The sequence below is a fragment of the Mirounga leonina genome, unplaced genomic scaffold (genome assembly GCF_011800145.1).
Source record: "Mirounga leonina isolate KUSES-001 unplaced genomic scaffold, KU_Mleo_1.0 Mir_201, whole genome shotgun sequence".
Taxonomy (NCBI): Eukaryota; Metazoa; Chordata; class Mammalia; order Carnivora; family Phocidae; genus Mirounga; species Mirounga leonina.
Window position 1 is genome coordinate 22,159,867 of NW_023270504.1, and position 27,739 is coordinate 22,187,605.

The 27,739-nt window shown below is 35.0% G+C and overlaps 1 protein-coding gene and 1 pseudogene across 4 annotated transcripts; one reads left to right on the top strand and one right to left on the bottom strand.

Annotated features, from left to right (window-relative positions):
• Nucleotides 1-400: 400 nt before the first annotated feature.
• LOC118025435 lies at nt 401-1,769 on the bottom strand (annotated as a pseudogene).
• Nucleotides 1,770-4,094: 2,325 nt separating this feature from the next.
• LOC118025670 (NKG2-D type II integral membrane protein) lies at nt 4,095-20,134 on the top strand. Of its 4 annotated transcripts, none has more exons than XM_035028227.1 (8): nt 4,095-4,286; nt 5,471-5,577; nt 7,048-7,155; nt 11,631-11,723; nt 12,154-12,189; nt 12,561-12,712; nt 13,268-13,371; nt 19,726-20,134. In XM_035028227.1, exons 2-8 carry the CDS (start codon nt 5,538-5,540, stop codon nt 19,841-19,843), a joined length of 651 nt encoding a protein of 216 aa, XP_034884118.1. In that variant the 5' UTR covers nt 4,095-4,286; nt 5,471-5,537; the 3' UTR covers nt 19,844-20,134. The 4 variants fall into 4 exon arrangements, with proteins under 4 accessions (XP_034884118.1, XP_034884120.1, XP_034884122.1 ...); XM_035028229.1 differs by having other exon boundaries at nt 12,172-12,189; XM_035028228.1 differs by having other exon boundaries at nt 4,141-4,286; nt 5,475-5,577.
• Nucleotides 20,135-27,739: the final 7,605 nt, after the last annotated feature.

Consider the following 27,739-nt stretch of genomic DNA (forward strand, 5'->3'; position numbering starts at 1 on the left):
GATTTTTCTTTCAAAGGAAAACTATTACCACAATTGTGAAATAAACTCAATTTGATTACCTATATGAGTTTTATACACTGATTTGGTTTAGCACTATTTTAGGATTTTGCAACAATTTTCATAAATGAGTTTGACTTTTCTTTTTCCTTTCTTAACATATTCTCATCTAATTTAGGCACCAAGGTAATTAATTCTATTTTAGTGAAAGAAATGACAACTATTCCTTTTATCCATACCATCTAGAAGTGTTTTCATGAATTATAATGATCTTTTTTTCAAAAGTTTATTATTTCTCTCCTGTAAAACTATTTGGCTTTTGTGTTATCCATTGGGGAGATTTTTTTTTTTTCAGAAATGACTTTTATTATGCCAGAATGTTCCTTAATGAGCTGGCAATTATTCATGTGAAGGAGAGTTCAGGGAACAGATTTATGACTGTATCAGCCTGGTCCTTGATTAGAGAGTTATGAATTGTACCTTCCTGGATGGGTTTACTGAAATCCTGGGGGTTAATACATTCAGAGACTCCAAACTCCTTGGCCCTTGTGAATTTATCTTTATTGATGTCCACACCAGTGATCTGGGATGCACCAGCCACCTTGTAGCCCATGATAGCCGCCAATCCAACTCCTCCTAGGCCAAACATGGTACAAGTAGAGCTGATGTAGGAAAGACGTTACTAGGGTTCAAAGCCAACGTCCAAGAAAGAATTCTTGAGACATCTTTGCTGCAAAAAGGTGGTCTTATTAAAGCACGGGGACAGGATCCGTGGGCAGAAAGAGCTGCAATGGGGTCATGAGGAGTGGCCCATTATATACTTTCAAGTTGGGAGGGAGTTAGGGATAGCGTTAAGTCTCTAAGGAATTTTGGAAGCAAGGTTTCCAGGACCTTGAGGGGACTGGCTATTGTTGGGAAAGTGTCATTTATTACTGTCTAATAAAACCTTAGTCATGAGACCCTTCAGATGTATATCGGTGGGCCATGTGCTTGGGGTGTGATTGCCAACACGTATCTTGGAGGGTTTAGAGATAAAGGAAGTTTCCAGAGGAATTCTTATACCTTAAAGTAGACTTACAGGATCCTGGGGGGGGGGTGGGGGGGAGGCAGTCATCACTCTGCCTGTTTCAATGACTTGTCAATGGGCTGCAGGTAGTAAGGAAATTTAATAATTTTTCTTCTGCCTTTGGTTCCCACATCAGAACCAGGCTCCACCTTGGCAGCATTTACAGCAGCACCATGACCAGTTGAAATGCCACAACCCAGAAGGCAGACTTTACCCAAAGGTGCTAAAGGATCAATTTTAGCAACAGAGATATCAGGCACAACTGTCTATGCAGAAAATGTGCTGGTTCCCATGTAATGTAAAATTGTCTTTCCTTTGCAAGTAAATCTGCCAGTACCACCTGGCATTAATCCTTTCCCCTGAATAACTCTTATCTTCTAGCAAAGGTTTGTTTTAGGGTTTAGACAAAATTTGCGTTCTCTACACTGATGACAGTATCACTTGCCTTCAGCTTAGTAACTCCTTCCCCAGCACTTTCCACAATTCCAGCACCTTCATGTCCCAGGATCACTGGACAACTCCCTTCAGGATCAGCCCCACTCAGGGTATAGGCATTGGTGTGGCAAACTGCAGTGGCAATAATCTTAATTCGAATTTCATGAGCCTTTGGGGATGCCGCCCCTACCTCCTCTATAGAGAGAGGTTTTCCTGCCTCCCAGGCCACTGCAGCCTTGCACTTGATAACCTGGCTCACCATAGCCTTGGGCTGGGTCAGTGAGGGGCCCCACATGGGAAGATTTTAAATACCCTACTGATTTCATTAAAATTTTTTCTAGCCTTGTCAAACTTTGCCGAATCCACTTTTGCTTATATTATTTTTATCGCATCCATATTGTACATAGATTTTTACAGTGTTTAATTGTTCTATTAGCTAAAGATTATTGACTAATCATTAGCTCTTACTGATTGAATAGACTGATTATAGATTTACTGATTAAAGTTTGTTTTCACGAGCTCATGTTCAGTGAGAGGTAATATGAGTGAGTGATTTTTTTAGATGTTTCCTTTCAGAGTGGTTTTTTGTTTTCTTTAAAGTCTCCCATATGTATTATACTAATAAAATTATTATCGTTGTTGTTATTATAACATTCTAAAGAAGCCCCAATACTTATTTTTAAATCTTTTTATTTTATAATGGTATTAAATTTACAGAAAAATTACAAAGGTAATAAAGAGAGTTCCCATATACCCCATCTCCAGTTTCCTGTATTAATAGCTTACATTAGTATGACACACTTGTCATAGTGAATGAACTGATACTGATATATTATTAAATAAAGAACATAGTTTATTCAGATTTCCTTAGTTTTTACTTAATATTTTTTTCTGTTTCACTATCCCAGCCAGGATACCATAGTACATTTAGTCATTATGTCTTTTTTTAAATTTTATTCAAAATCAATTAATTAACATATAGTGTATTACTAGCTGCAGAGGTAGAGTTTAATGACTCATCAGTTGCATATAGCACCCAGTGCTCATTATATCACATGCCCTCCTTAATGCCCATCACCCAGTTACCCCTTCCCCCCACCAACCTCTAATCCAGCAACCCTCAGTTTGTTTCCTATGATTAAGAATCTCTTGGGGCGCCTGGGTGGCTCAGTCATTAAGCGTCTGCCTTTGGCTCAGGTCATGATCCCAGGATCCTGGGATCAAGCCCTGCATCGGGCTCCCTGCTCGGTGGGAAGCCTGCTTCTCTCTCTCCCACTCCCTCTGCTTGTGTGCCCTCGTTCGCTGTGTCTCTCTCTGTCAAATAAATAAAATCTTAAAAAAAAAAAAAAAAGAATCTCTTATGGTTTGTCTCCCTCTCTGGTTTCATCTTGTTTCATTTTTTCCTCTCTTCCCCTATGATCCTCTGCCTTGTTTCTTAAATTCCAGATATGAGTGAGATCATATGATAATTGTCTTTCTCTGGTTAACTTAGTTCGCTCAGCATAATACCCTCTAGTTCCATCCATGTCGTTGCAAATGGTAAGATTTCTCTTTTTTGATGGCTGAGTAATATTCCATTGTATAGATATGCTACATCTTCTTTATCCATTCATCTGTCGATGGGCATCTGGGCTCTTTCCATAGTTTACTATTGTAGACATTGCTGCTATAAACATTGGGGTGAAGATGCCCCTTTGAATCACTGTTTTGTATCCTTTGGATAAATACTTAGTAGTGCAATTGCTAGGTCATAGGATAGCTCTATTTTTAACTTTCTGAAGAATCTCCATACTGTTTTTCAGAATGGCTGTACCAGTTTGCATTCACACCAAGAGTGTAAGAGGGTTCCCCTTTCTCCACAGGCTCCTTTTGGGTCTGGCAGTCCTCTTTATCACTTTTTAATGCAACAACAATTGTGAGTAGCTGAAAACCAGAACACTAAGACATTAGTTGATTATACTGCTATTCTGGCATAAGATTTGGTGCTAATGTTCTGAGAAATAGAGAGTAATATAATGAGTGATGTTCACAAGGAAAGTAGAGAAAAGGCCCTATTTAATAGGCACAGAGATGGGTGTGAGACACCGCATATATCATAAATGAAGTCATATTAACCACAAACTGATAATTGTTGAAGCTAGGCATATGATGGTTCATTATAGAACTTTTATTTTATATGCATTTTATATTTTTATAGTTAAAAGGTCATGTGTGTACACATAGATGTCTATATACTTGTATGCATTTATGTGTGTGCATATAATTATATATGTGTATATGTATGAAAGATATCTTTCTATGGTTCCGACTTATATGATACAGCATACTTGATTCCATTTGAATTTATAACAGCATGTGTACAATATGATTATGAAGCTAACTTAATTTTCTTTTTTTCCCACACAGTACTTACAACCATATTTTAGAACAACTTTTCACTTTTAATTCAGAAAGAGATGATCTAAGCCCACCATTGTTTCTCAAAACTCTAGGAAACTTCTTATCACTGCATTGATCATTTAAGTCATAAAATTATGTTAACACCTTGCATTTATTTCACACTTAGTAGAGTTTTCTGTGCTGTGATAAAGTGGAAGTAATGTGGTTTGTGTTATGCTTCTTCACAAGATGAGATTACAGTAGCATTTGTCATATCTTTCTCAGGAATCAGAATTGACTGTACATCTCTAGTTTTAGTTCTAAAGTGATAACTCAAGACATGTCTAAATTTTTCATTTGTAAAGGAGACTTTTATCCGCAAGAATCAAGACCTTCTTTCTTTGATCAGGTGTGTTTCTGTGTGTGTTTGTGTTTCTAACAACTGTTATTCAAGAAATGAGAAATTCTTGAGGTTTCAAACTCAAGAAAGTTTCCAAAAATATTTACAACATAAGGTAATTATAACTGCTTCTTTCAATAGAATTACGGAGGTCAAGGGATGCTTCTTACTTCTGAAGTTTAAAATGGTTTTCACTGTATTCAGTGGTGAGTAGGCAGGATATATTTACTGAAGAATAAGACATTATGATGTTGCTGTAAGATGGAGTCTTGTCATTAAACAAAACTAGAGGAATAAATCTACATTTGTGATTAGAGGATTGAATTTCCGTTTGAATTCACACATGGGAATTTTCTGTTCTTGAGCAAGGCACTTATCTTCTGTGATACACAACTTTATTTGCAAAATGAAAAAAAACATGTTGTTACTTCTTACTACCATGATCAAATATGAAACAGCTTTTTTAAAATCTATTCATTATGTATATTTATTAAATAGTCATTTCTTTTTTTTTTTAAGATTTTATTTATTTATTTGACAGAGAGTGACATAGCGAGAGAGGGAACACAAGCAGGGGGAGTGGGAGAGGGAGAAGCAGGCTTTCCACTGAGCACAGAGCCCAATGCGGGGCTCCATCCTGGGATCCTGGGACCACGACCCGAGACCAAGGCAGATGCTTAATGACTGAGCCACCCAGGCGCCCCTAAATAGTCATTTCTCTCTGAGAGCTCTTCTAGACGCTGTAAAATGTTGCTATATAAACATGAGATTATTTTTGCTAATAATGATGGTGATAACTTGTAGATGAAGATGATGGTGGTGATGATGATAATAATGATGATAATATGGACAGAAGTTGAATTAATATGTATTAGGAACAAACATCCAAATATTCATATATCTTACCCAAATTTGCCTTGCCAAAAAAAATTGTCACTAAATAAAATAACTATAAATAGAAAACTATATGTGTTGTCATTCAAGATCTGTGATGGAAAATATTTTTGGTTAAGTAGCTTAATGTAGGTGAATTAAAAACACCCATTATATTTTTGAAATAATTATTTATTATTTTATAACCAAGAGATACATAAAAAATTAATTTTGCCTGGTTTTGTATGAACTCTTATTTTCATTTTTCCCCTTTATATATATGAATGGGAGAGATATTTTTGTATTCTTGTTTTTCTAAGGAAGATCTGTCATCTTCAAAATGAAGATTTTTGATTCATCTCTGGAGTAAATAGTCATAATCAAACAATGAAGTTGATCCGAGATCGGTGGGCTGGTCACAACATGGGTATGTGTTCTCCACATAAATGTGCAGTTTGGCCTGTATATAATTTTGAGATACCCAGAATTTGACACTAGCATACAAGGCATAAGAAATCAAATTACTCTGATTCACTTATCGTTCATTTCATGTTATATTTTAAATGGAGTTTTCAAAAACTTGAGAACTTTTTCTCCCTTTGTTTCATTAACTACGTAAAGTAAAATCTTTCACAATTTGAGGTAGCCTGAAATAGTGACAGCATAAGGATTTGGAGTTAGAAAAATTTTAGTCAAACTTTTACTAGTCTCTAGTTTTGAGATCTGGGACAATCCACAGCTTCTATGCACTTGAGTTTCCTTTCTCTATCAAACGGAGATATAAAACATGCTATATTTACATTAGTAGATTTCTATTTCTAGCATTATATTAAATACAAATATGACTTTGGCTGCCTATAACATTCAATTTCTTCATCCATAAAATAATACCTACCCTCTTCACATGTTTGATAATTAAGTTACATATGGTATGTACAAACAATGCTTTAGTTTAATTTTAGGTATAAAAGATAATTAGTATTAACATTTCATTATAAAAAGTTTTTACATATTCAGTAATGATTACTATTTCAAGAAGAGAGCAAAGTTGTTTTTTACTTGTTTTGTTCAAAGGCAAGATTATTGGTATTTATTTTGAAATTTTACACCTTATTATTTGTATGTCCTTCACTAAAAAAAAGAAAGGCATTTACTGTTTACTACATGATTAACATTATTGATTCTAAATGAATATTATTTAATTTCACTTTTTAAAGTACTCATAACAGGTTGTGTTGATGTCCTTTGTTCTTTTCTTTCCTTTTTTCCTTTGTTTCCTCTTTACTTTTCCTTTCTTTTTCTTTTTTTTTTTTTTTTGTGTAATTCATGAAGTTATTAACTTAGCAAATGTGGCTCTATGAATTAAACACATGTCTAACTCCCTAGGCCCCTGTCTTTTTTATTATACACTGTCTTTATTTTAATGTTAGATTTTATTACACACTAAGAATTAACTTATTTTATGGTACATAAGATCTTGCTAAAGATAATTTGCCATAGAGGGGTGCCTAGGTGGCTCAGACAGTTAAGCGTCTGCCTTCAGCTCAGGTCATGATCCCAGGGCCCTGGGATGGAGCCCTACATCGGGCTCCCTGTTGAGGGAGCCTGCTTCTCCCTCTCCTTCTGCCTGCTGCTCCCCCTGCTTGTACTCTCTCTTTCTCTCTGTCAAAATAAATACAATCTTAAGAAAAAAAAAGATTTTGCCATAGAATAAAAATAATTTTATTCATATTATGAAGTGCAAAAATCATAATAATGAAGTAATATAAAACAAAAGTAACTTGATGTTATACTTTAAAAAAGGATATGAATAGTATGGCAAGTTAAATTATAAAAAATTGTGACCCAAGGGACTGAAAGTCTATGACTTCTATTGACCTGAATTGTTTTTCTCTAGAGGTGAATGAAATCCATAATTATAACTCTGAACTGGTAAAGCATGGTACTTCTCCACAATGGCAAAAGAGAAAGTCTACATTAATCACAAGGAAATGTGGAGAAAACCGTAAGTTCAATATTCCATTTGTCTTCTCTCAGTATAGTGAGGTGAATCTTGGAATCTATGATTAGATCAGTGATAAGCATTCAGTTTCTTTTACCTTAATGAGAAAAGCAGAAATGAAATTAACTCTAGTATAATATTGGAATATATAATACAATTAGCAGAAATTGTTCAGTTTAGGATTTTTTCATGCCCTACAAAGGATGAGATTATCATTAACATAATAATAGCAACTGAAACAGCAGTTTCTTGATATTTTTTTCAAGTTTTTATTTAAATTCCAGTTAGTTAACATATGGTGTAATATTAGTTTCAGGTTTAGAATTTAGTGATTCAATACTTACATACAACACCCGGTACTCATCACAAGTGCTCTCTTTAATCCCTATCATCTATCTTGCCCAGCCCCTACCCACCTCCCCTCTGGTAACCATCAGTTTTTTCTCTATAGGTAAGAGTCTGTTTCTTGGTTTGCCTTTTTTCCCCCCATGTTCATTTGTTTTGTTTCTTAATTTCCACATATGAGTGAAATCATATCGTATTTGTCTTCCTCTGACTGACTGATTTTATTTGGCATAAAACTCTCTAGCTCCACCCACATCATTGCAAATGGCAAGATTTCATTCTTTATGATGGCTGAGTAATATTCCACTATACACACACGCACACACTTCTTTATCCATTTATCAGTCAATGGACAGTTGTGATCTTTCCATAATCTGTCTATTGTTGATAATGCTGCTGTAAACATCAGGGTGCATCTATCCCTTTGAATTAGTTATTTTTGCATCCTTTGGGTAAATACCTAGTAGTACAATTGTTGGATTGTAGGATAGTTCTATTTTTTACTTTTTGAGGAACCGTCATACTTTTTTCCACAGTAGCTACACCAGTTTGCATTCCTACCAACAATGCATAGGGTTCCCTTTTGTCCAATTCTTCACAAACATCTCTTGTTTCCTGTGTTGTTCATTTTAGCCATTTTGACTGGTGTCAGGTTATTTCTAATCATAGTTTGATTTGTATTTCCCTGATGATGAGTGATGTTGGGCATCTTTTCATGTGTCTGTTGACCACTTGGATGTCTTCTTTGGAAAATGTCTATTCATGCCTTCTGCCCATTTTAGCTGGGTTATTTGTTTTTTGGGTGTTGACTTTTATAAGTTCTTCATATATTTTGGATACTCACCCTTTATCAGATATGTCATTTGCAAATATCTTTTCCCATTCTGTAGGTCGCCTTTTAGTTTTGTTGAGTGTTTCCCTCACTGTGAAGAAGCTTTTTATTTTGACAAGTTCCAATAGTTTATTTATGCTTTTGTTTCCCTTGCCTCAGGAGACATACTAGTAAGAAGTTGCTACAGCCGATGTCAAAAGAGTTTACTGCTTCTGTTCTCCTCTAGGATTTTCATGGTTTCCTGTCTCACATTTAGGTCTTTCATCAATTTTGAATTTATTTCTGTATATGGTGTAAGAAAGTGGTCCAGTTTCATTCTTCTGCATGTTGCTCTCCAGTTTTCCCAACACCATTTATTGAAGAGACTGTCCTTTTTCCATTGGATACTCTTTCCTGCTTTGTCAAATATTGGTTAACCTTAGAGTTGTGGGTTGATTTCTGGATTTTCTATTCTAGTCTATTGATCTATGTGTCTATTTTTGTGTCAGGACCATACTGTTTTGATCACTACACCTTTGTAGTATAACTTGAAGTCCGGAACTGTAATGCTTCCAGTTTTGCTTTTCTTTCTCAAGTTTGCTTTGGGTATTCGGAGTCTCTCATGGTTCCATACAAAGTTTAGGATTGTTTATTCTAGCTCTGTGAAAAATGCTGTTGGAATCTTGCTAGAAATTGCATTGAATGTGAGACAGCAGTTTCTAAGAGAGCACTGAACAACTAAATATAAGGAGGAATAAATAGAAATGGAAACAAAAGATAAGGGAAATACAAAATATCTTTCAGAGTTCTGTTCTTAAAAGGTGTGGAAGCAACAATTTGATTGCCATTCACAGAAATGTTTCAGAATGCATTGATGAAGACAAGCTGTCTTTTATCAAGCCAGAATATCATTGAAAATAGAGCCTGAAATAGCTTACACAGAAAGGAAAACAGCAGACTTCTCACCTATGAATTCTCATTAAATATTAAAAAATAAATGATTATCAGATAGCACCACCTTATGAGTTGATTATAGGAATGGAAATGTGCCATATGTAGTCATCAAAGGGGAAAGATTGCATGATCATATGCATAATGTTAAAAAGGTTTTGGATAAATATCACTGTGAATTCTTAAAAAGGACTTAATTTTTAAAATCTCTAAAATATAAATACTGTTTTTCAAATATATATATATATATTCAGAAGATATCATTATGCTTATTGATAAATGTTAGTAGCATTTTCATTATAGTTAGAAAAGGCAAGAATTTTTGCTATCATTGCTGTTGAGTAATATTAATTGTTCTGCTGGTGCTAGCCAACATGAATAACCAAGAAAAAGAAAAAAGCAAATGATATGAAATTACAATAAAAAGGCAAAATTAATATTATTTGCAAAAATTTGTAATTTAAAATACTTTAAAAAGCCCTCAAAAGCTTCACCCCAAAATATGACAAACAATAAGGAAATCTGATACGAGGACTTGATTGAAAATAAGATATAAAAATCAATTGCTTTAACTACAAAAACAAGAAAAATGTGATGAAACAAAAACGTCATATATATAACACCAAAATTTTTTTGAAAAGACAGAAATAAACTTTTTAATTAGAAACCCTAGAAGTAAACCTATTAATTTAAAGCTGTGTTGATGAACATAAAATAAGACATGCATAATGGGAAAAGACATTTTAAAGAAGTAAATTATCTCCATATATTTATGCATTTAATGTGACTCTATTGAAAGATAAATTACCATATTTTAAAAGTACATGTTCTTGAAAAGCTTAAGGTTCTTTTTTTTTTTTAAGTTCTTAAGGTACATGTAAAGTGTAATGATAGCCAAATTATTCTGAAAAAGAAATGTAATATACAATTGTGGATATGGTGAAAAACTCAAGCATATTATAAAACTAAGGGAATTCTACATATAGTTTGAATGAAAAACACGTAAAGAATATAGGGATAAATGAAAATATAAATATGAATGTATTACATGCTAAAGGTGGTATTTCATATCAATGAGAATACATTGACTTATTCAATAAATGATGTTAGAAAAATTCAGTGCCCATTTGGGAAAAAAATTATAAATTTAAGTTCCTACCTTATTTATTACACACACACACACAAATACCAAACAGGTCAGATAAAAAAGGAAACCATATAACATGATGACACATGAGTGTAATATACTTTATAAACTCAGAATAATGAAGACATTTTATTCATATCCAAAAAAGAATCAGCCATAAAGGAAAACTTGATCAAGTCAACCATTATGCATTTCAGCACCCCCACAATTTCATAATGTCAAAACAAAAATACCTGAGATGTATGTTTGCAAAACATATGGTAAGAAATGAACTAATATCCTTAACCCAAAAAGTAAAAAAGGAACTAGGTACTCAATACAAACAAGAGAAGTCTCAGAGAAATAAAATAAAAACATTATTTAACCATAGTAAATGCCAATCTTATTCATAAGAGAAAAAATAAAATTTAAATTAAAAATATTGCTTATAAGATTTATACATTTTAAAATGTGAATAATATTTAATGCAGAGAAGATGTGAGCAAACAGCCTTTTAAATTTATTTTGGTACTAAACAAATTGGTATTTCTTCTTTGGACTGAAAATGTCAATCATTACAAAAATTTTAAATGAAAATGCCCTTTGACTCAGCAATTACTCTCTCAGGGATTTCTCTTAGAGAGGAACTCAAAAATATGCACAGGTATATATAAAATGTTATTCATATTGTTATATCTAATAGCAAAACTAAGAAACGATTTAAATACACATTGGAAAAAATTAAATGTCTGTCAATAGATTTTGTCCATATACCAATGAAAGGAATGAAAACAGCTATATATAAAATTTTGACTTTATAAGACATGATATAGAATAATCACTAAGATATTTTCTTAAGCAAAAACAAAACAAAACAAAACAATATTTTCCATACTTTCTTCAACATGTTTTTTAAAAAGGATTGAAGGGAACTGTCTGTGTTTGTTATGGTATCTACATTAAAAAAAAATAAAAAATTATAACCATGATTTATTCTAGGGAGGGAACTGGAGAATTTTGAGAGAGAAACAGGAGGGAATATGCATTTCTATTGTCTTTTTTTTTTTAATCACTTACAAAGTACATATTTTACTTGTTCTGAGAAAAATAATTAAGGTAAAAGTACTGATATCACTCCTCCCATAAAAAACACTCATAACATTTATATCAAACATGAACATACCAAAACTTTTTAATCCTATTTTCTATTCTTTCTCACCCTTTTTTTTTTTTTTTTTTGGACAGCATCTCCGTTTTTGGTAGCCCGCGCCATTGCTGTAGCCATGGGTATCCATTTCATTATAATGGTAATGATATGCGGTGCCATAATCGTACATTGTAAGTGATAGTAGAGAAGTAGATAGAGCATTCTCGATCTATTGCAATGCATTACTTTGATTAGCATTCAGAAGCACAGAGACATAAAATAACAACATTGTATGTGTCTTTATGTTTTTCCTATTAGTGTAAAAATGTGTCTACTTTTGCTAGGACTATGTTACTAATAACCTTTTAATAATTTTGATTTTTTTTTATTGAACTGTGTTTTACATTAGTTTTATATTAGTTTTAGTTGTACAACATAGTGATTTGACAATTCTATACATTACTCCATGCTCACAGTGATGAGTGTAATCACCATCTGTCTCTATACAATGTTATTACAATATTATTGACTATATTCCCTATGCTGTACTTTTCATCCTCATGACTTAATTTATAACTGGAAGTTGGTACCTCTTAATCCTCTTAATGATTATTTTAATAGCATTATTCAACCAAGAAGCTCCAATTTCTTTGCAAGGTAAGTGAAAGTTTTTTAATATTTTGAAGCACAAATTACATGAATCTCTATATAATTGAGTATAGGCATATATCCAATGTTGTTAACAAGAGAATGTATAAGAAAATTATTAATTCTTGTCCATGAGCCATAACATTCCAATATTTTTTATTTGTTAACAATGAAAGAGTGCTTCTAAAAAGAAGATACTTAGTTTTGGCATCTGTCTCTCTCTCTATATATATAAATGTGTAAAGATATGTCATTGGAGATGATCAGATTGGTTTATCTGGAATGTTAGAGTTACAATAAAAGAGTATTTAACCTGTCTAGACAAAATCTGTTATAATGTTCAGACTTGTACAGAATTAAGAATATATTCTCTCTTTCAGAAAGTTATTGTGGCCCATGTCCTAAAAACTGGATATGTTATAGAAATAACTGCTATCAATTTTTTAATGAGAGCAAAAGCTGGTACCAGAGCCAAGCTTCTTGTATGTCTCAAAATTCCAGTCTCCTGAAGATATACAGCAGAGAGGATCAGGTTGAGTATTTGTTTTAATTTCCTTTCCTATATTCATTCCTAACATGTGAGGCAAATCACTGGAATATGAACCTGAAACATAAGAGAGGCACTAAGACTGAGATATATCCACCCTAAATCTTTCTGCATCAAAAATAAGAAAGCACTGGGCACCTGGGTGGCTCAGTCGCTTAAGCATCTGCCTTCAGGTCAGGTCCTGATCCCAGGGTCTTGGGATGGATCCCTGCGTCAGGCCCCTTGCTCAGTGGAGAGCCTGCTTCTCCCTCTCCCCCTGGCCCTCCGCCCCCACTTGTATGCTCTCTCTCTCTCTCTCCCTTGCTCTCTCCCTCAAATAGATAAATAAAACCCTTTTTAAAAAATTAAAATTCAAAATTTAAAAAAATAAATAAAAATAAGAAAGCACAGAAATTGTAGGTATTATGTACAGTGTTTAAGTCAGAATTAGACTAGAGGACAGAATGCATTTCCCCAAGTGTGGGGAAAAAATGATTGAATAATTATGGCCTTGTATTAACTAAAATTCTGAGCACTGATTTTATTTGTGGTCTCAAACAGGATTTCTTTAAATTGGTGAAGTCGTATCATTGGATGGGACTAATACAAATTCCAGCAAATGGATCTTGGCAGTGGGAAGATGGCACCATTCTCTTGCCCAGCCAGTAAGTCTGTAGCAATAGGTGTCTATTTGTGGATTTGTCTCTATGCTGTGCCTATGGTCATTCAAGATCACATTATTTCACACAATGCCAGGATGTTTCCATATTCTAATATGGGACCTAAATTTAGGAGATTATGGAGCAGAGCAGCCAATAGCAATAATAATGAGTTACATTAATTGTTTGCTACGTACTAAGGACTGCTTAGCAGTACATAATACTATGGCCATTTTACAGATAAGGAGACTAAAGCAGAGAGGTTAAATATCAAAAAGATATTCTTTCTTGAAGTTATTACCTGAATTGTTGAGATATAACTACATCAATAAACTACACATACTTAAAGTGTACAATTTGATAAATTTTGAGAAATATATACATCCACAAAACCATTAATAACATCAAAATAATTAACATATTTATCACCTGCAAAACTTTCCCTTTGCACCCTTGTAATCTCTGCTTCCTATCCCTTTCTGCCCACCTCTTTCTGTCCCCAGGCAACTAACCTGCTTTCTGTCACTGTAGATTAGTTTGCAATTTATAGAATTTAATATAAATGGATTTCTGCCATATGTACTATTCTTATATCTGGCTTTTTCACTCAGCATAATTATTTTGAGATTCAGCCACCTCAAGGCATGTATAAAAAATTAATTTCTTTTTATTCCTGAGAGGGATTCCATTTATGAGTGTAGCTCAATTTGATTATCCTTTCATCTGCTGATGGATAGATAGGTGGGTAATTTCCAGTTGTTGACTATTAACAATAAAGCTACTTGCAATGAATAGTTGTGTACAAGTCTTTGTATGAACATAGGCTTTCTTTTCTCTTACATTAATACCTAGGAGCGGAATGGTTGGGTAATATAATAGGTTATGTGTTTTACTTTTTAAGAAACTGCCAAACTATTTTCCAAAGTAGCTGTGCCATTTTACATTCCCACTAGCAGTGTGTGAGTGTTCTAGTTGCTCTACATCCTGGTCTACACTTGTTACAGTCAGTCCCTTACATTTTAGCTATTCTAATAGGTGTGCAGTGATATCTCATTGTGGTTTTAATTGAATTTCGCTAATGACTAATGATAATGAACATCACTTTGGTGCTTATTTACCACTTATTTTTCAATTTTCTATTTCATTAATTTCTGCTCCCTACTTCCACTGTATTTCTTTCAGTATTCATTCACACAGGCTCCTCATTCAACCTTCAGCTGTATTAAAGGACTCCCATTTACCTATCCCCTAAAGAAAAGAGAAAGAAAATCACCATAGTTTCTTGTAGTGAAAACTGATCTATTAATTTGATTTTTTTTTTCTAATAGAAGCATTCAGGCTACTAATATGTGAGATAATTTAGCAACATCCTCACATGTTTTGAGATATTGTGTTTTCATTTTCATTCAGTTCAATATACCTTCTAAATTCCCTTTTGTATTCTTCTTTGATCCATGGATTATTCAGAAGTGTGCTATTTAGTTTCCAACATTAGGAATTTTCCAGAGATTTTTCTTTTATTGAGTTCTAATTTAGTCCCGTCTTGGTCAAAGAGCATAGTTTGTATGACTTGGATCCACTTAAATTTATTGAGGTTAGTTTTATGGACCAGACTATGGTCTATTTTCTGAAATGTTCCGTGTGCACTTGAACAGAATGTGTATTACATTATTCTTGGGTAGAGTGTACTATAATTTCAATTAGGTCAAGTTAGTTGGGAGTATTGCTCCAGTCTTCTGTATCTTTTCTGATTTTCTGTCAACTTATTCTATTAATTACTGAGAGACATATATTGAAATCTTGGACTGTAATTATGGAATTATGTATTCTACTTGCATTTCAAACAATTTTTCTCAATTATTCTGAAGTTCTATTGATAAATGTTTGGATTGCTATGTACTCTTGATGAATTTATGACTCTTATCATTATGTAATGAGCTCTTTTTCCATAATGACATTTTCTGCTATGAAATCCTCCTTTGTCTATCATAAATATAGGTATGCCAGGTTCTCCTTGATTAGTGTCAATGCGGTATTTATTTTGCATTCCTTTTTTTTAACCTATGTGTGCATTTATATTAAAAGTAAACTTTTATAGACAGAATACTCTTATAGACAGAATACAGTTGGAGTCACTTTTTTCTTTCTTTTTTTTTTTTTGTTAACATATAATGTATTATTTGTTTCAGGGGTACAGGTCTGTGATTCCTCAGTCTTACACACCACATCTTCTTTATCCATTCATCTGTTGATGGACATCTAGGCTCTTTCCATAGTTTGGCTATTGTGGACATGGCTGCTATAAACATTGGGGTACAGGTACCCCTTCGTATCACTACATTTGTATCTTTGGGGTAAATACCCAGTAGTACAATTGCTGGGTCATAGGGTAGCTCTATTTTTAACTTTTTGAGGAACCTCCATACTGTTTTCCAGAGTGGCTGCACCAGCTTGCATTCCCACCAACTGTGTAAGAGGGTCCCCCCTTCTCCGCATCCCTACCAACATCGGTAGTTTCCTGACTTGTTAATTTTAGCCATTCTGACTGGTGTGAGGTGGTATCTCATTGAGGTTTTGATTTGGATTTCCCTGATGCCAAGCGATGTTGAGCACTTTTTCATGTGTCTGTTGGCCATTTGGATGTCTTCTTTGCAGAAATGTCTGCTCATGTCTTCTGCCCATTTCTTGATTGGATTATTTGTTCTTTGGGTGTTGAGTTTGATAAGTTCTTTATAGATTTTGGATACTAGCCCTTTATCTGATATGTCATTTGCAAATATCTTCGCCCATTCTGTCAGTTGTCTTTTGGTTTTGTTGACTGTTTCCTTTGTTGTGCAAAAGTTTTCTCTTGATGAAGTCCCAATAGTTCATTTTTGCCCTTTCTTCCCTTGCCTTTGGCGATGTTTCGAGGAAGAAGTTGCTGTGGCTGAGGTCGAAGAGGTTGCTGCCTGTGTTCTCCTCAAGGATTTTGATGGACTCCTGTCTCACACTTACGTCTTTCATCCATTTTGAGCCTATTTTTGTGTGCAGCGTAAGGAAATGGTCCAGTTTCATTCTTCTTCATGTGGCTCTCCAGTATTCCCAACACCATTTGTTGAAGAGACTGTCTTTCCTGCTTTGTCAAAAATTAGTTGACCATAGAGTTGAGGGTCTGTTTCTGGGCTCTCTGTTCTGTTCCGTTGATCTATGTGTCTGTTTTTGTGCCAGTACCATACATTCTTGATAATGACAGCTTTGTAATAGAGCTGGAAGTCCGGAATTCTGATGCCACCAGCTTTGCTTTTCTTTTTCAACATTCCTCTAGCTATTCAGGGTCTTTTCTGGTTCCATACAAATTTTAGGATTATTTGTTCCATTTCTTTGAAAAAAGTTGAGGGTATTTTGGTAAGGATTGCATTAAATGTGTAGATTGCTCTAGGTAGCATAGACATTTTCACAATATTTGTTCTTCCAGTCCATGAGCATGGAACATTTTTCCATTTCTTTGTGTCTTCCTCAATTTCTTTCATAAGTGTTCTATAGTTTTCAGAGTACAAAACCTTTACCTCTTCAGTTAGGCTTATTCCTAGATACCTTATGGCTTTTGGTGCAGTTGTAAATGGAATCGACTCCTTAATTTTTCTTTCTTCTGTCTTATTGGTGTATAGGAATGCCACTGATTTCTGTGCATTGATTTTATATCCTGCCACTTTATTGAATTCCTGTATGAGTTTTAGCAGTTTTGGTGGAGTCTTTTGGGTTTTCCACATAAAGTATCATATCATGTGCAAAGAGTAAGAATTTGACTTCTTTGCTGATTCGGATGCCTTTTATTTCTTTTTGTTGTCTGATTGCTGTGGCTAGGACTTCTACTACTATGTTGAATAACAGTGGTGATAGTGGACATCCTTGCCATGTTCCTGACCTTAGGGGAAAAGCTCTCAGTTTTTCCCCATTGAGAATGATATTTTCTGTGGGTTTTTCATAGATGGCTTTTATGATATTGAGGTATGTACCTTCCATCCCTACCCTGTGAAGAGTTTTAATCAAGAAAGGATGCTGTACTTTGTCAAATGCTTTTTCTGCATCTATTGAGAGGATCCTATGGTTCTTGTTCTTTCTTTTATTAATGTATTATATCACATTGATTGATTTGAGGATGTTGAACCAACCTTGCAGCCCAGGAATAAATCCCATTTGGTTTTTATAATTGGATTTGAGAAATGGTTGTAATATGCCTTGGATTACTTTTGGGTTTCTTATTTTTTAATTTTTTTATTTCTTGTGCTTGTGTTTTGTTGAGACTCTTGGATCTATGAGTTTATAATTTTCAAACAAAATTAGAAAATTTACTACCATCATTTCTTCAAATGTCCCTCTCCCATTTCTCTTTCCCCTCCCTCAGACACACTACAATCACAAATACATTAAGCAAATTAAAATTGGGATGAAGTTCACTGGTGCTTTTTCTTATATATAACTGTAAAAGTTTTTAATTCTTTATTTCAAGTATATTTTACTTATTTGAACCTCTAATTCTGTAGTACATAATAAAAACATCACAACAACATTAATGTTAATGTTGGGTTAATTAGCTGCTTTCTGTCAGACATAGTTTTAAGCACTTTATATATACCTTCTCATTGAGGACTCTTAAAAACTTCTATAACAGGGGTCATTTCTAACCTAATTTTGCTGGTTAGGAACAGAGTCTTAGAGTGTAGAATAATTCACCTAAGCTATAAAATGAGTAATCATTCTGGTAGATATTCAAATGTGTGTCTTTCTTACTCTACAGCCAGAATTATCTTTAAATGATTTTTAAAAATCTCTTCTCAAGGCACCTGGGTGGCTCAGTTGGTTAGGCATTCCACTCTTAGTTTCAGCTCAGGTCTTGATCTCATGGGTCATGGATTGAGCCCTGCCTTGGGCTCCATGCTCAGAGGGGAGTCTGCTTGAAAATTCACTCCCTCTGCCCCTCCTCCCTCCCTCTCTCTCTCAAATAAATAAATCAATCTTTTTAAAAAGAATCTCTTCTCGTTGATTTTGAAGTTTACTTTGCTTCTTTAATGGTTAGTTGGCAGTAATCAATGCATAACCTTCTGTTTCTTTCATATCTCCCCTTATATTCATTGTAACAGGTACTACTACCCTCCTACCCCATTATATATTTGGAATTTGAAGGCCCCAGTATACCTTAGAATTGATCTTGGATGACCTCATTTCTGTATGGCTTGAGATTTTATTTTTGACAAAAAAAGTTTATTCTCTAGAAATACTAATAAAATTTGTATCACCTTATCTCAATATTTTCCACCCTGCAAGTGTAAATGTTTGTTTTAGAAGCAAAAGCAAAACAATTGGCAAATTAAGTTTCAGTTTATGCATGTGATAAATATTTGTTGAGTGTTACTCAATTTCCAGGAACTATGCAGAGATAATGACAGAGATTAATAGGACACAACTTCAAGGGCTTCACACTTCAGTTAGAGATATGGTTATAAGCAAATAAGTACAATCCAGAATAATCAGCACTCTGGCAGACATGGAATATGAATGGTATAAGAAACACACACAGAAACTGAAGGAATACAAAAACAAAATGAGATTTAAAAATGAGACTCTAATGTGCATAGACTGAGACCAACTAAGAGCAGTTAGTGGTTTCTATGGACTGAGTTTCTTCTCTTGTCCTTTGAATACAAACTATTTTATTGTTCATATTCATGCTGATGCATCCTCACTCTTTCCTTGGCCTTCTATTTCCCAACTGTTCCTGGAAGAAAACAAATCACCAGATTCCAAGGCAAAATAGATACACAGATATAACTATCTCTACATGGAATGCCTACACACACACACACACATATATATTTATATTTATGTATGTGTGTATATACTTATATATATATATACACAGACATATTTAATATATAAGAGAATTTTACAATTTTTATTTCCTTACCAAGTAAAGTTGCATATATCCAAAGAAGATTGTTTATTTTTGCATAAAACATGACATCTGCTGACTTCTAAATTGAATTCTAAATTCATTTCTAATCTATTTGCTGAAAAAAAAAACATTTAAAAACTTTCATTTCACTCAGGTACATATATCAAGAGATTTCAGACTTCCTAAATTGACTAACTTCCAATGTAGAAAAAAATAATGGCATATAATTTATAATAGAATGAAACTTCTGCTTTTATAACTGAGTTAGCTATATTTTGCGTATCTTTAACTAAGAAAGACCAGGCATGGTCCTAAAACCTTCTGAAATGATATTATTTCCATACCTATATTTAAATATATTTTATTGCATTTTTATATTTATGTATTAATAAAGTCACAAATATAATTTGTCCTTCTTTCTAATCTAGATTAACAATGGTTGAAATGCAGAATGGAACGTGTGCAGTTTATGGATCAAGTTTTAAAGGTTATACCGAAAACTGTTTAACTCCAAACACATACATCTGCATGCAGAGGATTGCGTAAAAGCTTATGATTTATAAAAATATAAAGAATTCAAAAACACAAAAGCCATTCTTGGGACGCCAGGGTGGCTCAGTTGGTTAAGTGTCTGCTTTCAGCTCAGGTCATGATCCTGGAGTCCCGGGATGAGCCTTGAAGCAGCATCCTCCCTCTTTCTTTCCCCCTGCTCTTGCTCTCTCACTCTCTCACTCTTGCTCTATCTCAAATAAATAAAAATAAAATCTTAAAAAAAATAAGCCATTCTCTGAATTTTTTCTGTGAGAAAACTTCCTGAAGAAAATACCGCCAAGAGTTATTGAATTATTTTTCCATCTATGACCTGACACAAAAATAACCTTGCAGGGGAACAAAGGCCAATAATTAAAGAACTTACCTTCTATAAGAATGTTTTCTTTAATTTTTGTAAAATTTCTAGTAATGAACAGATTCATTTTTATATTTAATAAACTGTTGATAAAACCCAGGGTTAAACTAAACTTCAAACTACAATTTTATTAAATGTGCACAAATATTACACTAAAAAGGGCTTTAGAACTTTTCAAACTCAAAAATTTTGAAAATTAAATAAATCTAAAGCTGGGTGAAAGGTATATGAGGGTTCATTACATTTGCTATATTTAAAAGTTTTCAAAATAAAAGTTGAAATATCAACAAATATACCCTCAAAATTTCAAAATGCCACTACTATTTCAGTGCAGCACATGAGATGTTTGGCAGAAATTGAATTACTCCTCACAGTAAAAATACAGCACCAATTACTACAAAACACAGAAAAATAAAGAATTGAGCTTGAAAAGGACTTTCCAGGCTTCAAGGGGAAAATGACATCTGAGTGGAAACTTGCAGAGTGACTAGAAGTTGTGTGGGGAAATCATAAGGATAACAGTACTCTCGGCAAATGGGATACTACTTGCAAACCTGCAGAAGTTGGAAGAGTCTATGACTCTAAAGAAAGCCAGTTTGTACTTATACGTCTGATTCTGCTTTATTATTATTATTATTATGTTATGTTAGTCACCATACAGTACATCATTAGTTTTTGATGTGGTGTTCCATGATTCATTGTTTGTGTATAATGCCCAGTGCATTACATTCCCTCCTTAATACCCATCAGTGGGTTAACCCATCCCCCCACCCACCTCCCCTCTAAAATCCTCAGTTTGTTTCTCAGAGTCCATAGCCTCTCGTGGTTCATCTCTGCCTCCGATTTCCCCCGTTCATTTTTCCCTTCCTTCTCCTAATGTCCTCCATGCTATTCCTTATGTTCCACAAATAAATGAAACAATATGATAATTAACTTTCTTTGCTTGACTTATTTCACTTAGATTAATCTCCTCCAGTCCCATCCATGTTGATGCCAAAGTTGGGTATTCATCTTTTCTGATGGCTAATATTGCATTGTATATATGGACCACATCCTCTTTATCCATCCATCTGTTGAAGGGCATCTCAGCTCTTTCCACAGGTTGGCTATTGCAGACATTGCTGCTTTGAACATTGGGGTGCATATGGCCCTTCTTTTCACTACATCTGTGTCTTTGGAGTAAATACCCAGTCGTGCAATTGCTGGGTCATAAGGTAGCTCTATTTTTAATTTTTTGAGGAACCTCCACACTGTTTTCCAAAGTGGCTGTACCAACTTGCATTCCCACCAACAGTGTAAGAGGGTTCCCCTTTCTCCACAACCTCTCCAACAGTTGTTGTTTCTTGCCTTGTCAATTTTTGCCATTCTAACTGGTATAAGGTGGTATCTCAATGTGGTTTTGATTTGAATTTCCCTGATGGCTAACGATGATGAACATATTTTCATGTGTGCTGATTCTGCTTTTTGTTTGTTTATTCATTTGTTTGTTTTAGATTTCAGGTATGAGTGAAATCATATGGTATTTATCTTTCTCAGTCTTACTTCACCTAGCATAATGCCCTCCAGGTCCACCCATGCCATCTCAAATGGCACAATCTCATCCTTTTTTATGGCTGTGCAATATTCCATTGTGTATACATACCACCTCTTCCTTATCCATTCATCTACTGATGGACACTTAGGTTGCTTCCATACCTGAAACTAATGTAATATTGTCTATGCACTACACTCAAATTTAAAAAATGGCAAAACAAAACAATTACCAAAAAAAAAAAAAAAAAAGCCAATTTGATCAGAGCAGAATGATAGAGATGAGGAGCCTGAGAAGTGGAGGAGAGAGAAGCAGAGGTTAAATCATGTGGAGCTTTGTGTACCCCATTATAAGTTTGGTTTTTATTCTAAGTGTAATTGCCATTTGTGTGTTTTGTGAGGGGCATGAAGAAGTGGGTTGAACAGCATTTTGGGGGGAAAATTAATATAAAATGCCATGGAGAAAATCATTTATTTTCTACATAGTCAATCAAGGGCTGAGGAATGTGTTAGTCCAAATTAGTTTTTAAATTCTTGTATAAAGTTGTAATATGCACCACTCATAATTTTAAAAATTTAATATTTAGTCACATTTGTTTTAAGATTTTATTATTAAATATTTAAATCATAGGGGCGCCTGGGTGGCTCAGTTGGTTAAGCGACTGCCTTCGGCTCAGGTCACGATCTTGGAGTCCCTGGATCGAGTCCCGCATCAGGCTCCCTGCTTGTCAAGGAGTCTGCTTCTCCCTCTGACCCTCCCCCCTCTCATGTGCTTTCTCTCTCTCTTATTCTCTCTCTCTCAAATAAATAAATAAAATCTTTAAAAAAAATATTTAAATCATAGAAAGTGTGCAAAAAAGCACATATGTTTACTTGAAAAAATAAAGCAATATAAATTGGACTATGTTTCTGTTTCTGGAATTAAGGAAGGGAAAATAGCCTGCTATTAGGTCCCATGGAAAATAACAAAAAAACTTTTTATAATATTGTTGTATAATGTATACCAGCTTAGGGAAAACACTGCTAAACCAACAAGATGGTAAAAACTTGGCAGAATGTCACAATTCAGTGAAAATGGGATTCCCAAGAGAAAAGCAACCACAGAAACTGACATTCATTCTGAGGGTCTAAAATAAACTTGGGAACCTTAGTTTCTGTTTTGATTGTTGTCATGGAGCACTGGAACCAGATAAAGCTTAGGGGCCACCTTACCCAAAGGGTTAGAAACAAGTTATCTTTCTAAAACTGGAACAGATGGCAGGGAAGGGGGCCTCTGTCAGCTGCTCCTGGCAAGTGATAGAGCAGCAGGGCACAAAATTGGAACTTTTAGAAGTCAGCTCTGCTGAGGGACATCACTCCAGTGGCTAAGCTGGGGGTGGAAGCTTGCTGGAACAATGTGGTCTCAGGACCCTCGGGGTCACAGAAAGACTGGGGGTGCCTGAGTGTGGCAGAGCTTTCAAGTTTGGGAGCAGGGAAGCTAGCTGCAGAGACGGAGCCGAGGCGCGAGCTCTCAGCTCGGGGTTGCCATAAACCATGATCCGCAGCACAGTCGGGCCACTGCTCCTCCAGCAGGGACCCAACAAGTGGCAGATTCGGGGCGACTCCCCTTCCTCCCCTGGGAGGAGCGACACGGGAGTGCACTGCAGGGATCTGCTGGGTTTGGAGACGCCACACCGAGTTGGGTGCCAGAGATAGAAACATTCGGTCACAGACCAGGTGAGCACAGTGTGCAGCCAGAGACTGGGAAGATAGGAGTGATTGCTTTTCTATGGGGATGCACTAAGGAGTGGGGCCCCAAGTTCTCAGCTTCTCCGGGGTGGAGATTGGAAGGCCACCATTTTCACGCTTGTCCTCCAAAGCTGAACGGAAAGCTTGCAGGGAACAAAAGCTCCCAAGAGCAAAATCGAGCAGATTACTTAGCCCGGAGGGCAAGGACAGGGCAATTCCGCCTCTGGCAAAGACATTTGGGAAGATCAGCAAGAACAGCCAGCAAAGACCAAATTTACTGATCAATAAAAATGGCAGAACTCCAGTGCTAGGGGAATACTGCACATAGAATTCATGGCTTTTTTCCCATGATTATTTAGTCTTTCAAAGTTAATTTTTTTAATTTTCTTTTTTCTTTTCTTTTTTTCTTCAATTTTTCTTTTTCCCTTTTTCAACCAACATCTTATCAATCCCTTTTTTTAAAAAAATCTCTTTTATTTTTCATTTCTAGAGTCATATTCTATCCCTTCATAGTAGTTAACCTTATTTTTGGTGTATATATATGCATATATATATATATATATATATATATATATATATATATATATATATATAGTTCTCTCTTTAAAATTTTGGGCTATAGTTTCTTCTAACAGACCAAAATATACCCTAAATCTCTACTGTATGGCTTTGTTCTAGTCTCCTGCCTGACCACATTCTCTCCCTTTTTTTTTTAATCCTCTTCTTTCTTTTTCAACCACTTCTTATATTATCAATTCCTTTTATAAAATCTTTTAGAATTTTCATCTTTACAGTCATATTCCATCCCTTCATCAATATTTACCCTTATTTTTGTACATATATAAGTTTTTCTTTCTTTAAAAATTTGGGAGGCACTTTCTTCTAACAGAACAAAATTCACCCAAAATCTAGTGTATGGCACTGATCTATGTACCAGCCTGATCATATTTGAACATATTCTGTTTTGTTTTGTTTTTATTTGTTTTTATCATTTTCTTTTTCTTTTTTCTTTCTTTCCCTTTCTTTTCCCCCAGTTTCAGGTCTCTTCTGATTTGTTTAGTGTATATTTTTCTGGGGTCGTTGTTACCCCATTACCATTTTGTTCTCTCCCCTGGACAAAATGACAAGATGGAAAAACTCACCTCAAAAAAAAGAACAAGAGGCAGTACCGACTGCTAGGGACCTAATCAATATGGACATTAGTAAGATGTCGGAACTAGAGTTCAGAATGATGATTTTAAAGATACTAGCTGGGCTTGGAAAAAACATGGAAGATATTAGAGAAACCCTCTCTGGAGAAATAAAAGAACTAAAATCTAACCAAGTCGAAATCAAAAAGGCTATTACTGAGGTGCAATAAAAAATGGAGGCTCTAACTCCTACGATAGGTGAGGCAGAAGAGAGAATTAGTGATCTAGAAGACCAAATGATGGAGAATAAAGAAGCTGAGAAAAAGAGAGATAAACAACTACTGGATCACGAGGGCAGAATTCGAGAGATAAGTGATATCATAAGACGAAACAACATTAGAATAATTTGGATCCCAGAAGAAGATGAAAGAGACAGAGAGGGGCAGAAGATATAATGGAGCAAATTATAGCAGAGAACTTCCCTAATTTGGGGAATGAAACAGGCATCAACATCCAGGAGGCACAGAGAACCCCCCCAAAATTAATAAAAATAGGTCAACATCCTGACATCTAATAATAAAATGTATGAGTCTCAGACAAAGAGAAAATCCTGAATGCAGATTGGGAGAAGAGATCTGTAACCTACAATGGTAGAAACATTAGACTGGCAACAGACCTATCCACAGAGACCTGGCAGGCCAGAAAGGACTGGCATGATATCTTCAGAGCACTAAGTGAGAAAAATATGCAGCCAAGAATACTATATCCAGCTAGGTTGTCAGTGAAAATAGAAGGAGAGATAAAAAGCTTCCAGGACAAACAAAAACTAAAGGAATTTGCAAACACGAAACCAGCCCTACAAGATATATTGAAAGTGGTCCTCTAAGCAAAGAGAGAGCCTAAAAGTAACATAGACCAGAAAAGAACACAGACAATATACAGTAACAGTCACTTTACAGGCAACACAATGGCACTACATTCATATCTTTCAATAGTTACCCTGAATGTAAATGGGCTAAATGCCCCAATCAAAAGACACAGTCTCTCAGATTGGATAAAAAAACAAGACCTATCACAACAGACTCATTTTAGACCCAAAGACACCTCCAGATTGAAAGTGAGGGGGTGGAAAACCATTTACCATGCTAATGGACACCAAAAGAAAGCTGGGGTGGCAGGCAATCCTTATATCAGACAAATTAGATTTTAAACCAAACCATAATAAGAGAAGAGAAAGGACACTGTATCATACTTAAAGGGTCTATCCAACAAGAAGATCTAACAGTTGTAAATATCTATGCCCCCAACATGAGAGAAACCAATTATATAAGCCAATTAATAACAAAATCAAAGAAACACATCAACAACAATACAATAATAGTAGGGGACATTAACACCCCCATCACTGAAATGGACAGATCATCTAAGCAAAAGATCAACAAGGAAAAAAAGACTTTAAATGACACACTGGACCAAATGGACTTCACAGATATATTCAGAACATTCCATCCCAAAGCAACAGAATACACAGTCTTCTCTAGTGCCCATGGAACATTCTCCAGTATAGATCACATCCTAGGTCACAAATCAGGTCTCAACCAGTATGAAAAGACAGATCATTCCTAGCTTATTTTCAGACCACAGTGCTCTGAAACTAGAACTCAATCACAAGAGGAAAGTTGGAAAGAACTCAAATACATGGAGGCTAAAGAGCATCCTACTAAAGAATGAATGGGTCAAACAGGATATTAAGGAAGAATTGAAAAAATTCATGGAAACAAATGAAAATGAAAACACAACTGTTCAAAATCTCTGGGATGCAGCAAAGGCAGTCCTAAGAGGAAAGTATATAGCAATACAAGCCTTTCTCAAGAAACAAGAAAGTCTCAAATATACAACCTAACCCTACACCTAAAGGAGCTGGAGAAAGAACAGCAAATAAAGCCTAAACCCAGCAGGAGAAGAGAAATAATAAAGAGCAGAGCAGAAATCAATGAACTAGAAACCAAAAGAACAGTAGAACAGATCAATGAAACTAGGAGCTGATTCTTTGAAAAAATTAATAGGATTGATAAACCCCTGGCCAGACTTATCAAAAAGAAAAGAGAAAGGACCCAAATAAATAAAATCATAAATGAAAGAGGAGAGATCACAACCAACACCAAAGAAATACAAACAATTATAAGAACATATTATAAGCAACTATGTGCCAGCAAATTAGATAACCTGGAAGAAATGGATGCATTCCTAGAGACGTATCAACTACCAAAACTGAACCAGGAAGAAATAGAAAACCTGAACAGACCTATAACCAGTAAGGAAATTGAGGCAGTCATCAAAAATCTCCCAACAAACAAAAGCCCAGGGCCAGATGGCTTCCCAGGGGAATTCTACCAAACATTTCAAGAAGAATTAATACCTATTCTTCTGAAACTGTTCCAAAAAATAGAAATGGAAGGAAAACTTCCAAAATCGTTTTATGAGGCCACCATTACCTTGATCTCAAAACCAAAGACCCCATCAAGAAGGAGAATTATAGACCAATATCCTTGATGAACATGGATACAAAAATTCTCACCAAGATACCAGCCAATAGGATCCAACAGTACATTAAAAGGATTATTCACCACGACCAAGTGGGATTTATCCCTGGGCTGCAAGTTTGGTTCAACATCTGCAAATCAATCAATGTGATACACTACATCAATAAAAGAAAGAACAAGAACCATGTGATCCTCTCAATAGATGCAGAAAAAGCATTTGACAAAGTACAGCATCATCTCTTGATCAAAACTCTTCAGAGTATAGGCATAGAGGGTACATACCTCAATATCATAAAAGCCATCTATGAAAAACCCACAGTGAATATCATTCTCAATGGGGAAAAACTGAGAGCTTTCCCCCTAAGGTCCGACACATGGCAGGGATGTCCACTGTCACCACTGCTATTCAATATAGTATTAGAAGTCCTAGCCTAGCAATCAGACAACAAAAAGAAATAAAAGGCATCCAAATCATCAAAGAAGTCAAACTCTGACTCTTTGCAGATGATATGATACTTTATGTGGAAAACCCAAAAGAATCCACCCAAACTGCTAGAACTCATACAGGAATTCAGTAAAGTGGCAGGATATAAAATCAATGCAC